Here is a 12894-nt window from a genome sequence, read left to right as displayed (position 1 = left end):
GCGAGCGCCGGTGTCAGCTCGCCACCGGCGCGGCCGGGGGTCCTTTTCGTTTGGAGCTTTCCGGGGGCTCCGAGCCCAGGAGCACGCACGAGCCGGGGACGAGGCCGCACCCGGGAGCACAGGCGCAGCGCAGCTGGCCCGAGGAAACACACTGTGCGGCGTGCCGGACTGCCGGCCGATCGCAGAGATATTTGCGGTTCTTTTTAAAAAGGAACAGAGATATTTGTGGCCCGCACGTCTGGCCGAGGGCACCCGGACAAGCCAGTGGTTCCCTTTGTCCTGCCTCCGCCTGCATCGTTCCCAGATCTGGAGATTAGCGAGCGAGATTGCGTACCGTATGTTTTCCTTTGGGATTTCCAGCTTTTCTTGTTGCTGCGACTTGTAACTCGTGATAGCATTTGCAGGAATAAAGTGAGCACCGAGTACCCTTCGGCCAATGCTATTGTGCTAATTCGCTTCTTTTTCTTTGCTTCCCTGCCCTAATAATGCGACGTGACACTCACGCTAAGCGTCTGGGCTGGCCGGCAAGGCGATCGTTTTGGGCATCACGTGATTCACGTAGCTCTGCGGCAAATGGAACGCAGGGTGTATGCGGCGTCTGCTGTCACACGCGATTGTGAAAAATACAGTGCAATTACAGGCTTTGGTTGGTTTGGTGCCCACCTCCCGCATCAACCCTTCCCAAGTTCCCACGGACCACGGTGCCTGGGGCACGCTAGCAGCGTAGCGCTGGTGCCTGGGGCTGTGGGGCACGCTAGCATATAGGCATCCGTCCAACACAAGCATTGTGCCGTGTCTTGAGGCCACAGGCATTCCTCCACACGTGTCCTGTCCTCGCGAGCCATGAGCCCATGACAGTATGACACACCTGAAACGCTTGGGATGACAAACGAGGGCAAACAAAAGTTTGCAGGAATTACAGAGGGGAAAAAAACACAGCGCACTGCTCTTTGTGATCTTTTTTTTTTCGAGAATGTGTCTGAGCAGTATTTCGTTGAGATTTAGTACTCTTTGTAGTCTTATACTCTTATTCCATCGTTATATTTTACATGGAGACAATTGTATCATCTTTCATGTATCTACTTACACAGATTTCTCATCTCTTTCTCCCCTTCCCTCTGTTTTTTCCCCTTTTCTTTTTGAAATGCCATCTCTTCTTATTACGGTTATACTACATGCGTAGCATCTCTTCTTGTTTGGTTTCATTTCATATACGCTGGCCCCTAGTCGCTGAGCAGCAGGGCCAGCTAGTTGTGGCTGCTGGAAACCTATGCATGCCCAGGCAATCTTCTTGCGCCATGCTCCATTTTACTGCAACTTGCAGCATGCCAGGGCCACGCTCTTACATAGCAGGCCTGGTGGCAGCTCCAGAAGGACCAACTTGTCGTAGCAGCTGCGCAGTATACAAACACAAACTGAGATACTAGCAAATAATGTTCAACTGCCATTAGTGATGGCACATGTTGCAGAAGCAGAATAGTGGATGAGATTGGTGGGAAACGGTTACCTGGAAATAAGCTTCTAGTTTCTGCCTCAGGACACCATGCTCCCTCTTCACTTTCTGGAACGATTTCATACAACTGCAAACCAAAACATGGAAAACAACAGCTGTTCTTATTACATGGACCAAATGTGTGGGCAGTTCATCGTTTTGGATTTTGGCAAGAAGGACGTATGAGAATATCTCCATGGATACAAACAGAAAAGTGGTAGAATTCAGGGAAATTTTTATCAAACACAAGTCAAAAGAAATGTTTCTTCAAATGCGAAACAAAAGTCTGAAAGAACTAAGCATCAAACATGATGAGGAGGGGGAGAGAGAGATACCCTTCAGCATTTCCTTGAGTACAGTAATCCCTGAATGACATGCACTCACTCTTCATCCTTGAAGCACCAATGCTGCATCAAGTTTTGTAGTGTCAAACACATGTGCAATATATAAAAACCATGATGATGCATTTAGACAACAGTGTCATGCTTTCTTACATCTGGATTTAGAATCATGCTAAACAAAAAAAAGTTCACTGGCTACACATATTAAGTTTGGTTGGCATTGTAACATTAATCTCGCAGTAAATTATAACCAACAAAAACACGAGTTTTTCTGGAATACCAGACCACCGTAAAGCCTTCAAGAACTTTGCTTCACATGCATACATCATACTTGAGATTTCATTTGTTAGGCATTCATTTGAGATGTTTCAGATTTTTCTCCTTTTTTAAAAGAAGCAGCAGCAGCTGAAGCATGATGCAGGCAATGAGAATAAATTAAGAGCACGTGTTTAAAATGGATGGTGTCAGCTTTGCAGGATATTCAGTTAAACTCTATTTCTTGTTCATTCTCATTAATCATGAAACAATAAGGAAAAGCTACGGGCGGTACTGAATCAGTAGTACAGCATGCAGCATATGCAACTGAACAAATATATCCAGGTGCAACTCTGGATCTACCTGGAGCAGCTGCCTTTTAGTTGCTGCATGTATGCATCCCACTTGTTGAAATCTTTGGGGTATTTTTCCCTGCAGCGCCACCGAGTTTAATCAGTCAAGTACAACACTACTGCCTGCATCATTTATCATCTTCTTTCTTTTTCAACAGGAAAGCACTTCTCCCTTATTAAGTAAGTTCACTGCATAGTGCTTACAGAGCTTGCTCGATGTTGGATATTAGCCTGGCAGAGTCCTTGAAAAACAAAGTAACGACCTCTTCTGCAAAATTAGGACTAGTTTCATCCTGCAAGTCTTCCACCTGACAAAATTGCTCATCTAGGTACCCCTGTCAATGAACTGAATCAGCAAATGATGTATCAAAGAAAAACACGAAAAAACATGTACAACAGTGCCTGCCATGGATGGGATTGAAAGCGGGTGTGTTACGTAGGAAGCATTAAGATCAAATTTCTAGTGTCCTTGAGAAAGCATTAAGATATACCGATGATTAAAAATTTCCAGAGTATAATACATGCCTGATCAAAGAGACTCTTTTTCATGGATGCAGCTTGACGTCGCAAACTAGAATAATCCATTTGTATGAATGAACTAGGGAAAAGGTGGCAAGGCGAAGGTGAATAGGTGATACAGATAGGAACACACTTCACAAGTTACAATACAATAACTGGTGGGAGCTACGGATATAGAAAGTTGAGCGCACTGTATGCTTTATATAGTTGAGGAAGCTGTTACTATTCATCCACCAAACATAAGTGAAGCTCTAGATATTCCAATTTCTGGATAGCAAATGTTGGCATCTTGCATGCGCAGGCGATTTGATTGCCACGGTGTGCACAAGCTATCCACATTTTGGAGAGTGACTTGAATAGATGCGGATTCTTGTAGCATGTATCTCTTTTGATAAGATACATGCTGGTGTACAACAATCGTGAAGAAAACATTTAAGAGATCTTAGGCTTTATCAAGAGTCAAGATTAGTTTATTACTCCCCAAACAGAAAGAGTTAATCTGTTTCATGACATCAGGACTATTTTCTAAACAAACATGATCCAAGAAGATCACAAAATTAGCTGACAGCATTGGTTATTGAACAGCAACATGACTTTCTGCAGCTGTACATCAAAACATGATACTAGACTGCATTGTTACTACACTTTAGTACATTAGACTGCAAAGTGTAAGTTCAGACCTAATACAGCCTCTACTGCCAAATTTTCTCATGATGGATTACTAAAAGAAAATATAGGTATAAACTACTACAAGTGAAGTAGTCCCAGGCATGGCAATCAGATCAGAAAAGAAGCAACAGTTGTAAATTAATCAAGCATCGGCAAACCTATGGTTTGTAAAATGCCCATTGTTAATATAAAATCACAACAAACCAACAGTTTAAACTTTTTCTGCTACCAGTCTACCAAAGAGTCATAGATTGCAGCTTCTTCTTAATTAAACATGGGTTAATCATGAGGTCAGTTAAGCTAAAGTACACTGAATTACTACAAAATCACAACAGAACAGCAGTTTAAGATTTCATTGCGACCAGCCTGCAGACTTAGATAATCATGAAGATGGAGGCTTTTCCTAACTCCTTACAGGTATTGAAAAGATTTAGCACACTCAATTTCTGAACTTACATATGAAAATCACATACCGGAGACATTCAGTTGAGAGTAAAACAACGCTCTCTCATTCTGTGCTAATCATCACCAAACTGTCATTTACTGGGTACTACCTTCGTTCTTAAAAATATGACACCATAGACTAGATAAATCTACAAGTTAAATCTAAAGTACTTTTCATGATAGACATAGTGGTACTTATTTTACTTCATTTAACTAGTTCATTAATTAGATATTGTTGGTCAAAGTTTGAGGAAAAAATCAACGCTGTCATATATTTAAGAACGGAGGTAGTAATCCTTCTAAGAAAGATTACTTCACATCAGTATATTTACCCTATACTGCTACCTCTTAGCTAAGTCACATTACTTCACATCAGTATATTTACCTTATACTGCTACCTCTTAGCTGTTTTGTGGACAAGAGAATACTACTGTGTGCTTTTAAAGAAAGCAGCCTAAGATTACACAAGAAATTCTTTAGTGACAAATCGCCGCATAGTGTGTAATCAGACAACTGGGAAAGATGGAAAAAGATATCTTTTTGTGCCCCTCAAAGTTCAAACATAATGCGGTGATAAAATCTGGGAGAACGATGGCGAATTAGAATAGGCTCAAGATGCTTACTTTGGGCCTCAGCTAAAGAAAAGCAGGACAAAGAAACAGACCTCAACAGCTTGATCCAATTGTCACAAGCCAATGTTCTCTCGGAGCATTGGACCACGTGGCAGAACCAACAGCCTTTTGCAAAAGGAGTAAAAGAGATTCATTCAATGATTGATCCGATGATTGCTCTTCATCCCCAGTCAACATCACAACTTGATAAGAGGAATATGGCATGGATCAGAAATTCGAAACAAACAGAAAGCCCATACAGGAAATGGATATCGGTGAAAGGAAAATTCTGGATGGGTCATTGCCATCGCCACAGATGAATAAACTGCAAACATTGTCACCATGCAAGCTATTCAGTCACTACCTTCCCCGAATGGTGCTTCATTTTTCACAAAGATCCCAGGGTGCAATCGTACTTTTCATCCTTATGCTGGTGTCTCTTTCCACGGTGATCATTCTTAAGGCAACATTTTTCCTTCTGCTGCAAATCAATTTTTCATTCATTGTTCTTCTGTATGGAAAAAGGATAGTAGACATGGTTCCTCCAGTAAATACCAAAAAAAAATTTAGTTTTGTATGTTATCATGTAAATCAAGATGATATACACCAAATTCAGTTGAACAAAACAAAGATTGCTAATTTGAACCCTTTTTTTAAGCTCATCTTTCCTAGTAAACACTTCTCAAGCTATAACGTCCAATTTCCACATATCAAGGTATCTGTGTTCTACGGCGTGTGCATGCCCACGTTGTCGGTACTCAGCAATTCCTTTATAGCATGGCGAACTCACTTTCCACAATCCAAAAGTAGCATATGCATAGCACGACATGAACTGGATGTGCACAGTACCTTCAAAAGCGTCCTTATGGATTTATCATCCACAGTGCTCCAAAAAGGAGCCTAGATGCTTTCTAAGTTCTGTATGATGTGTATGCTTGATTGCTTTTTGGCACGTTAGTAAGCCTTCTGTTCTCACCTAGAAGGCACCAACTTGGCCAATTGTCTCCTTTCAAAATTTACTCACAAATCAGAAAATGTCCTCTTCTGTTGGCTCAAGTGCATGCAGAGGTAAGTTTTGGGGTGAGGGTTATCACCACAAAAACGATAACCAAACATTCAGTGAGCTTTTGAGATGCACGTTAGATAGTAAGCAAACACAGTATGATCTTTTGCAGCTCAGTAGCCCACTCTTACTGGAAGTCACACCTCCAGATTTCGAAGCTGTACACGCAAGCTACTCCTATCCAGATCATCCATGCATGATGCGTAGACGATAGAACCGACCACTAGAAGCTTAACTAGCACCTAAAGTTGGAGCGATCTTTTTCACCCGAGTATTAGAAAATAAAGATCACACGGTGTTAGCTGTCATGCTCCCCCTAGATTGGTTTCGTGTCACCCTCAGTCAAGAACCGATTCCCTCCTAGCGGCATCGTAGGGAGCGGGAAAAAGGAAAGGTGCGGGTACCGACCAATCGAGAGAGAGCAGAGAACGACACGTTGATTCCCGGACAGCAACCTCCCCGTCCGGATGAGTGCACCAGCCCCGATCTCCCCGCGCGGCGCGACGTGAGCCGGAGGTCAGCCGCAGGTTTCGCATCGGGGGGATGCCGAGCGGTTAAGTGGGGAAAAAAGACAGCGAAAGGGCGCGCGGGGGAAAAGGGCGGCGGGAGCACAAAGCGGAGGTAATGCCGGCAGAGGGTGAAGTGGTTAGTGAGTTACCTAGTGGGGCGCAGCCGCGCAGGATGATGGGGACGGCGGCGGCGGGGCCGGCCGCGGCGGATTTGGTGGGTTGCGCTGGCGGTGCGTCGCCGCGGAGAGGAGAGGGTGACGAGGCGCGGGCGGCGATGGATCGTTGGAAGGGCGGGCGGGCCGTTTGTAGTTTTGCACCGGGCCTTGTATTCCTGTGTGGGCTAAGGCGGCCCGTTAGGTCAGATCTTTTACTGATTATTAGATCTTGGGCCTAGCGGGCTAGCACTCACAGTCACACAGCTCCCCAGGCCTGTGTGTGAATTTTTTTTATTTCGATTTTGCAGAAATATACAGTCGGATGGAAAAATTGCAGATCTGGACTATTGCCGCCGGCCCAGTCGGCGGAAGGGTCTTGCTGCCGCCTCAGCCGGCGGTAAGACCCCGACCCCGCCGATCCATGTAGTTACCGCCGGCTGGGCCGGCGCTAACTCCCTACCGCCGCCTGGGCCGACGGTAAGGACCCGGCCCCCTGCACCGCCACGGTACGGTCAGCTCGCGGGCAGTAAGGGTCCTTATCGCCATCTGGACCGGCGGTAAGGACCCTTACCGCCACCTGGGTCGGTGGGGGTTCCCCCCTACTTAAATCCCCTCCCTCCGCATTCAGGTCTCCAGGCTACCCAGCTCTCCTGATTCATACCTGTTATTTTTTAGAGGAGAACTAGAGAGGGAGAGGAGGGAGAGAAGGAAGGGAAGGAAGAAAGAAAGAGAGGAAAGAAGGGGAAGAAACCTTCTAGTTATCAGGTAAGTTTTTCAATGTCGTAGTATAGTAAATATACAAATATCTTGTGCTTTTAGATGTTAAAAATCTAGCTTAGTTTGTACAGTAGATTTCTTACCCCTCATCAGCCTCTCCATTTGGTTCCCGAGGTGCTACATCATGTTCTGCACCTCTACCTTCTTGTTCTTCGTAATCAAATTCTTCGTTTCCACCCGCAGTACTCTGCACATCTTCTTCCGCTTCAACTTCATCTCCTCCGACTTGATCTTCAATATGAGTGCTAGGTCCACCCTTCATGAAAAATTGGACATACCATATGATTGGTAAACCTCTTCTCGTGAAACCATCTATGTAAGCTCGATAGCTCGGAGTTCCTTGAAGTGGAACCAACTCCCAAAAGTTTATGTCCCGCCGTCTTTGCACTACAACCCTCACAAACACATCCGCTTGATCTCTGTCAACACCTAAGTCCCTACAGAGCCACTTGCATATGCCCCCCCAAGTTCTCTCTTGCTCTTGGAACACACTTGGTGAAATAGGGGAATCCACTCAAATCTACCCCTTCTGGACCATATCTAACCTCCCCCGACCCATAGTACACTTGAATATTGACACTATCCGACATGCCTGGCAACATACATGAAACGGGCAGTCCAAATTATTCTCAACACTATATATAACTTAACTACAATAATGACCTTAATTGAATAAACAAACAACTATGTAACACTAAACCAAACTTACTAACTAACTTTATCATAGCCATGCACCACAACAAATAAATCTAATAATGCTATCAAAAAAATATATTGTAATACCTAACCAAAAAATCATAATTTACTAACTACATTTATCGCAGTGATTTACCAGAACAAACAAATCTAATATTGTTACCGAAATACTATATTCTAATACCTAACCAAAAAATCAGAATTTACTGACTCATTTATTCTAGCCATTTTACCATAAAAAATAAATCTAATAATGCTGACTCTATTTTACTGTATAAGCTAAATCAGTTATACTAACTAAGCTACATTTTCCTATCTAAAAACAGCTAAAAGTTTCTAAGTCTATATCTAGATCCACTATTACTTCTAAATCTAGATCTACTAATATTTCTAAATCTCAGATCCATTAATATTTCTAAATCTAAATCTAAACTAAACTATACTATAGTATACTATACTAAACTATGAGATTAAAAAAATAATTTACCTGAGAAAGATGGAAGAAATTCCTTCCCTCTTTCCCCTCCTCCTCCTTTCTTTCTTTTCTTTTCTTCCGTCCTCCTCCTCTCCTCTCTTTCTTTTTTTTCCTTCTCTCTTTTCCTCTTTCCCTTCCCTCTTCCTTCTCTTGGCTCGCTGCTGGCGTGGGCGCGTACTGGTGCGGGAGGAGGGGAGGGGTGCGGGCGGGTTATAAAGGGGGCGACTGTCGCCGGCCCAGGCAGCGGAAGGGACTTACCGCCGGCTCCTTATCGCCGCCTAGGCCGACGGTAATGCCTCGACTCACGTGCTGCAGTTAAGACGGCTGCTGACCGTTGGCGGGAGAGCCTTACCGTCGGCTGAGGCGGCGGTAAGGCCCTTTCGCCGCCTGAGCCGGCGGCAATAGTCCAGGTCTGCAATTTTTCTATTCGACTATATATTTCTGCAAAATCAAAAAAATATAAAAATAAAAAAAATTCCTTGTGTGTCGTCGGAGTCCTTTTCGCACACGATTCTGGTCACTGTTCGTGTTTATGTTAGGGGGTAGCGGATCGGAAACATCTTTGCTTCCACCCCTGATAAAAAAACTCGCGCATCTATACACCGCCTGCGCGATCATCAGAATTGATTTGTCACAGGAACGACAGTTTCCAATACACAAGCCAAATTCAGTACGCGATATCGCTAGGGAGGAAAAGATCATCGGTAAATCATCACTGGAGGATGGTGTCGAAGGCTAACAACTCAGCTTTTGCCTCGTGAACTTGAAGATCGGATCAAACGCTAAAAAAACGATTAGTAGGTGCGCCCGTTTTCTAAGGGGCGGATACCTACAAAACGGGGATCGTTACTGTAGCATACGGTTCACCCCTATGGGCGGGCCACGGGACGACCCGCCCCTATAAATGGGGGCAATTTACAGGGGCGGGTGGTGGGGTGACCCGTCTTGGAAATCACAACTTGTAGGAGCGGGTAACCCCACACCCACCCCTGGAAATAGGGGCTATTTCCAGGGGTCCCAAAAATTATTTCCAGGGGTGGGTGATGACATGGCTCACCCTAGAAATGGGTACAATCCTTGATGCAATGCGCCATGTCCTCAGCAGAACAATTGGCATAGTGCCTCACTGCCTCCTGAATGTGACTATGGCAGGAAACAAGCTCACAAAAATATAAAGCGTAGCTCAAAAAAATAAGTGTCATATATAAACCAACAGATAAATCATGTCACAACTCAACGTAACCACAACCAAAACGATAGATCCCACACAACAGATAAGACATACCACATTACATATGAAGTTCATAGATCACAGCTGAACATAACCAAATGATAAATTCCACACAACAAAAACAGAACCAAGATTCATTGACAAATAGCACTACTACACTATCCATTTCTTCACTTAGCATTAGCTACTCCTGAGGCAAAGATACCAAGTATGACACCTACAATCAAGGTCACAACAACAGTAATGGCAGCCATGTTGCATCCACCCCCAACAACCTTGTTTTTCTTGGCCACAGTAGTCTTGTTTTTCTTCCTCGGAAGATGCTTCAACTCTCCCACTTCCAACTTCAGTTCATTAACATGCCCATTCGTTTGTCCACACCGGATCTTCAATTCACACATCTTCATCTTCGAATCACAATTTGCCAGCTTTATATGACTTATCTTATTCAACAAACCAGTGCTTGCTGATGGCTGAGGAGACTGAAATCCAACACTTTACTGAGCTACTGATGTTCCTTGAGCAGTACCCGCCAATTGATAGTTTGGAGGTACTAAATGGGGAAATTTTTCCTTCAAATGGTTCAAGTACTGAGGCTCAAACCAATATTGGCCCATATATAGGGTGGCATTAGCAGGGGCAGGTGAGGCCATCATCCGCACTTGGAAATCCTTTCTCCATTTTCATTTTTCTTCTAAAATATAGTTTGGAGCTATTAAATGATCTCAAATGCAAAAGTTGTCAACTGCAAAGTTTAATATCTCGTTGAGCTCTACAATTTTGATATAAAGTTTGTATTCATCCAAGATAAAATGAAAAAATTTGTATTAAAAAAAATACATCCACTAAACACATTCACATGTACTCACACATATACTCATACATTCACATATACTTATACATTAATATTTAGTCACGCATATGCTCATTTATTTATATGTAATTATATACATATAAACCTCGTTGATTATTACAACATTCCTAAGTCCTTTGAAAAATTTAAAAATTATATATTTTGAAACTAGCTCGAGTATTAAACAATCTCAAATGAAAAACATGCCAACTTCAAAAGTGTTAGGTCTCATCAAGCTCTACAATTTTGATGTAGAGCATATCTATAGTCGGAGTTATTTGAAAAACTCAAAATTTTTATATTTCAAAACTAGAGAACTTATAATGACAGTTTTGAAATATCAAATAATTTCAAATTGTAAAGTTGACAACTTTACAATTTGAAATATAAAAATACTTCAAAATGTCCCCTCCCGTAGTTGCGTGTCCCCTTCCATGGGCCGCCACTGTGGCGCCTCCACCGCCGGGGTTGGGCCCTCCTCTTTGGGCCGCCGCTGTGGCGCCCTAGCTTCTCGCGGCACCTCCCCTCCCCACACCGCTCCACCGCCGGCCAGGCCCTCCTCTCTACACGCGGCGCCTCCATCCAGTACACCATCAGTTTTATTTAATTTTCTTTTCTTTTCATTTTTTCATCTTGTACTTAGTGGACATGCGAATTGTGAAATTATGAAATTGGTAGATTTTGAAATTGCAATTAGTGAATTTTGAAATTGTACTTAGTGAATCATGGAAATGTGACTTTGTGAAATTGTACCTAGTGCATTGTGAAATTGATAAATTGTTAAATAGTGAATTTTGCCTTTGAATTTATTTTTTTTCATTGTGAATTGTGAAATTGTGAATGTCAATTCAATTTCATATTAGGAAATGTGAATTCTCAATAGGGATGCATGCATATGAATTGTGTGGCAAATTGTGAAATGGTAAATTGTATATTGCATGAGAAATAGTAAATACAAACTCCATATAGAATTCTTTATATATTTATCGCCTTTTTAATTTATATGTAGAACTTGTAAATGGATTCCTCACCATTTATACACCAAAGGTGATGTGTCCCAAAATGAAATGGACCAGATTGCATCCCAAATGCCGTCATGGGAGGATGAAGCAAACATTGGTTTAGGATCTGGGAACGAAGATAATGACAGACCGGAGATAGGAGATGGGGCGTGTGGCAAGATCCTCTAGATCCACACCCTTTGCCTATGAGAGAAGGCCGTTCAACGGTGGATTTTGATCCGGATTACAATCTGAATCCAAGTGAGGTGATGCCGAATATAATTGCCGCCCAATATTTACTGCACATTTTTATGTACTAAGTGCAGCGACTTTGATTTGCTTAACCTTATGATTCGTGTAGATGGCTCCCACCTGAAGGAGTAAACACTGCCGCCGACCCCCTACCCCCTCCCCCCGAAGAACTTGAAGACAGTGGCAGCTCGGCTCCCGAAGCTGAAACTACAACCTCTGGCAGTCAAAGTAAAAAAAGATGGGGTGGGTGAGGAAGAAACCAATACCCTGAAGGCAAATGAAGAGTTGATGTTGTTAGCCCAGCAGGAGATCCCATAGAGCCTTTGATGGTGCGTTCAAAGTTTCGGAATGCAATAGGAGCAATAATTAGAACAAATGAGATTTTTGATCCCTCGATCTTTGATTGGCTATTGGTTCCTGAGGGAAGGAAAGAAGCAATGTGGAAGCTTTTGAAACAAACATTTATTTTGCCTATATCAGAAGAACTCAGGAAGCAGGTAAAGTATTATGCCAGGAAGCAGCTCGGTGAAGTTTTCCACCGGTGGAGGGGTGAGCTGAATGACAAGTATGTCAAAAAGGGCCTAACCCCCTTTAATGAATACGAAAGCATCACACCAGCCTAATGGGATGAGTTTGTAGGGCCTAACCCCCTTTATGTTTCCTATGTCCATTGCGCCGTGGAGGCGGATTGTTGTTGGGATTTCTGGCATTTGCCCCTTTGTCTGCCGCGTTATGAAGAGTAGCCGAGTAGGATCAGGCGTCTAGCCCCCGAGCAAATACAGGCACCCAGCCCCCAAGGGGATGACTGGCAGAGGCTGCAGAGGCGCGCCAGATATATATAGGCGCCCAGCCCCTGAGGAGAGGAATGGCGTGGGCCGCAGAGGCACGCCGAGGAGGCATAGGTGCCCAGCTCCCGAGGAGGGGACTCGTTGGTAGTCCGTCTTCCACCAGGTTCGCGCGAGCGAACCCGATGGGTCTAGCCCCCGAGCCTACGGCCGACTGGGGAGTCAGTCAGAGGCTGAGCACTTTGGTACTTTTTCCTAGGGCCGCGGATTCTTGTGTCCCACTGGTTGATATGAGGTGGTCCCTATTGCAAGTTAGGGTGCTTGCCTGTGTGTGTTCCGACCGTGACCTATGTCGTCGATCGTATTCCCGAGTCAGGATCTAGCAGCCCGAGCACCCGAGCCCCGTTGGGCTT

The 12894-nt window shown here is 43.8% G+C and overlaps 1 protein-coding gene across 1 annotated transcript; it reads right to left on the bottom strand.

The window, feature by feature from the left end:
* Positions 1–989: 989 nt before the first annotated feature.
* Positions 990–4866, bottom strand: LOC117856753 (pseudo histidine-containing phosphotransfer protein 5). Its single transcript, XM_034739137.2, has 6 exons — positions 2967–4866; positions 2646–2776; positions 2452–2520; positions 1828–1899; positions 1508–1580; positions 990–1393 (listed from the first exon to the last, which is right to left on the bottom strand). Exons 1-6 carry the CDS (start codon positions 3024–3026, stop codon positions 1343–1345), a joined length of 456 nt encoding a protein of 151 aa, XP_034595028.1. The 5' UTR covers positions 3027–4866; the 3' UTR covers positions 990–1342.
* Positions 4867–12894: the final 8028 nt, after the last annotated feature.

Source organism: Setaria viridis, chromosome 5 (assembly GCF_005286985.2).
Source record: "Setaria viridis chromosome 5, Setaria_viridis_v4.0, whole genome shotgun sequence".
Taxonomy (NCBI): domain Eukaryota; kingdom Viridiplantae; phylum Streptophyta; class Magnoliopsida; order Poales; family Poaceae; genus Setaria; species Setaria viridis.
This window is presented reverse-complemented; position numbering and strand designations above follow the sequence as displayed.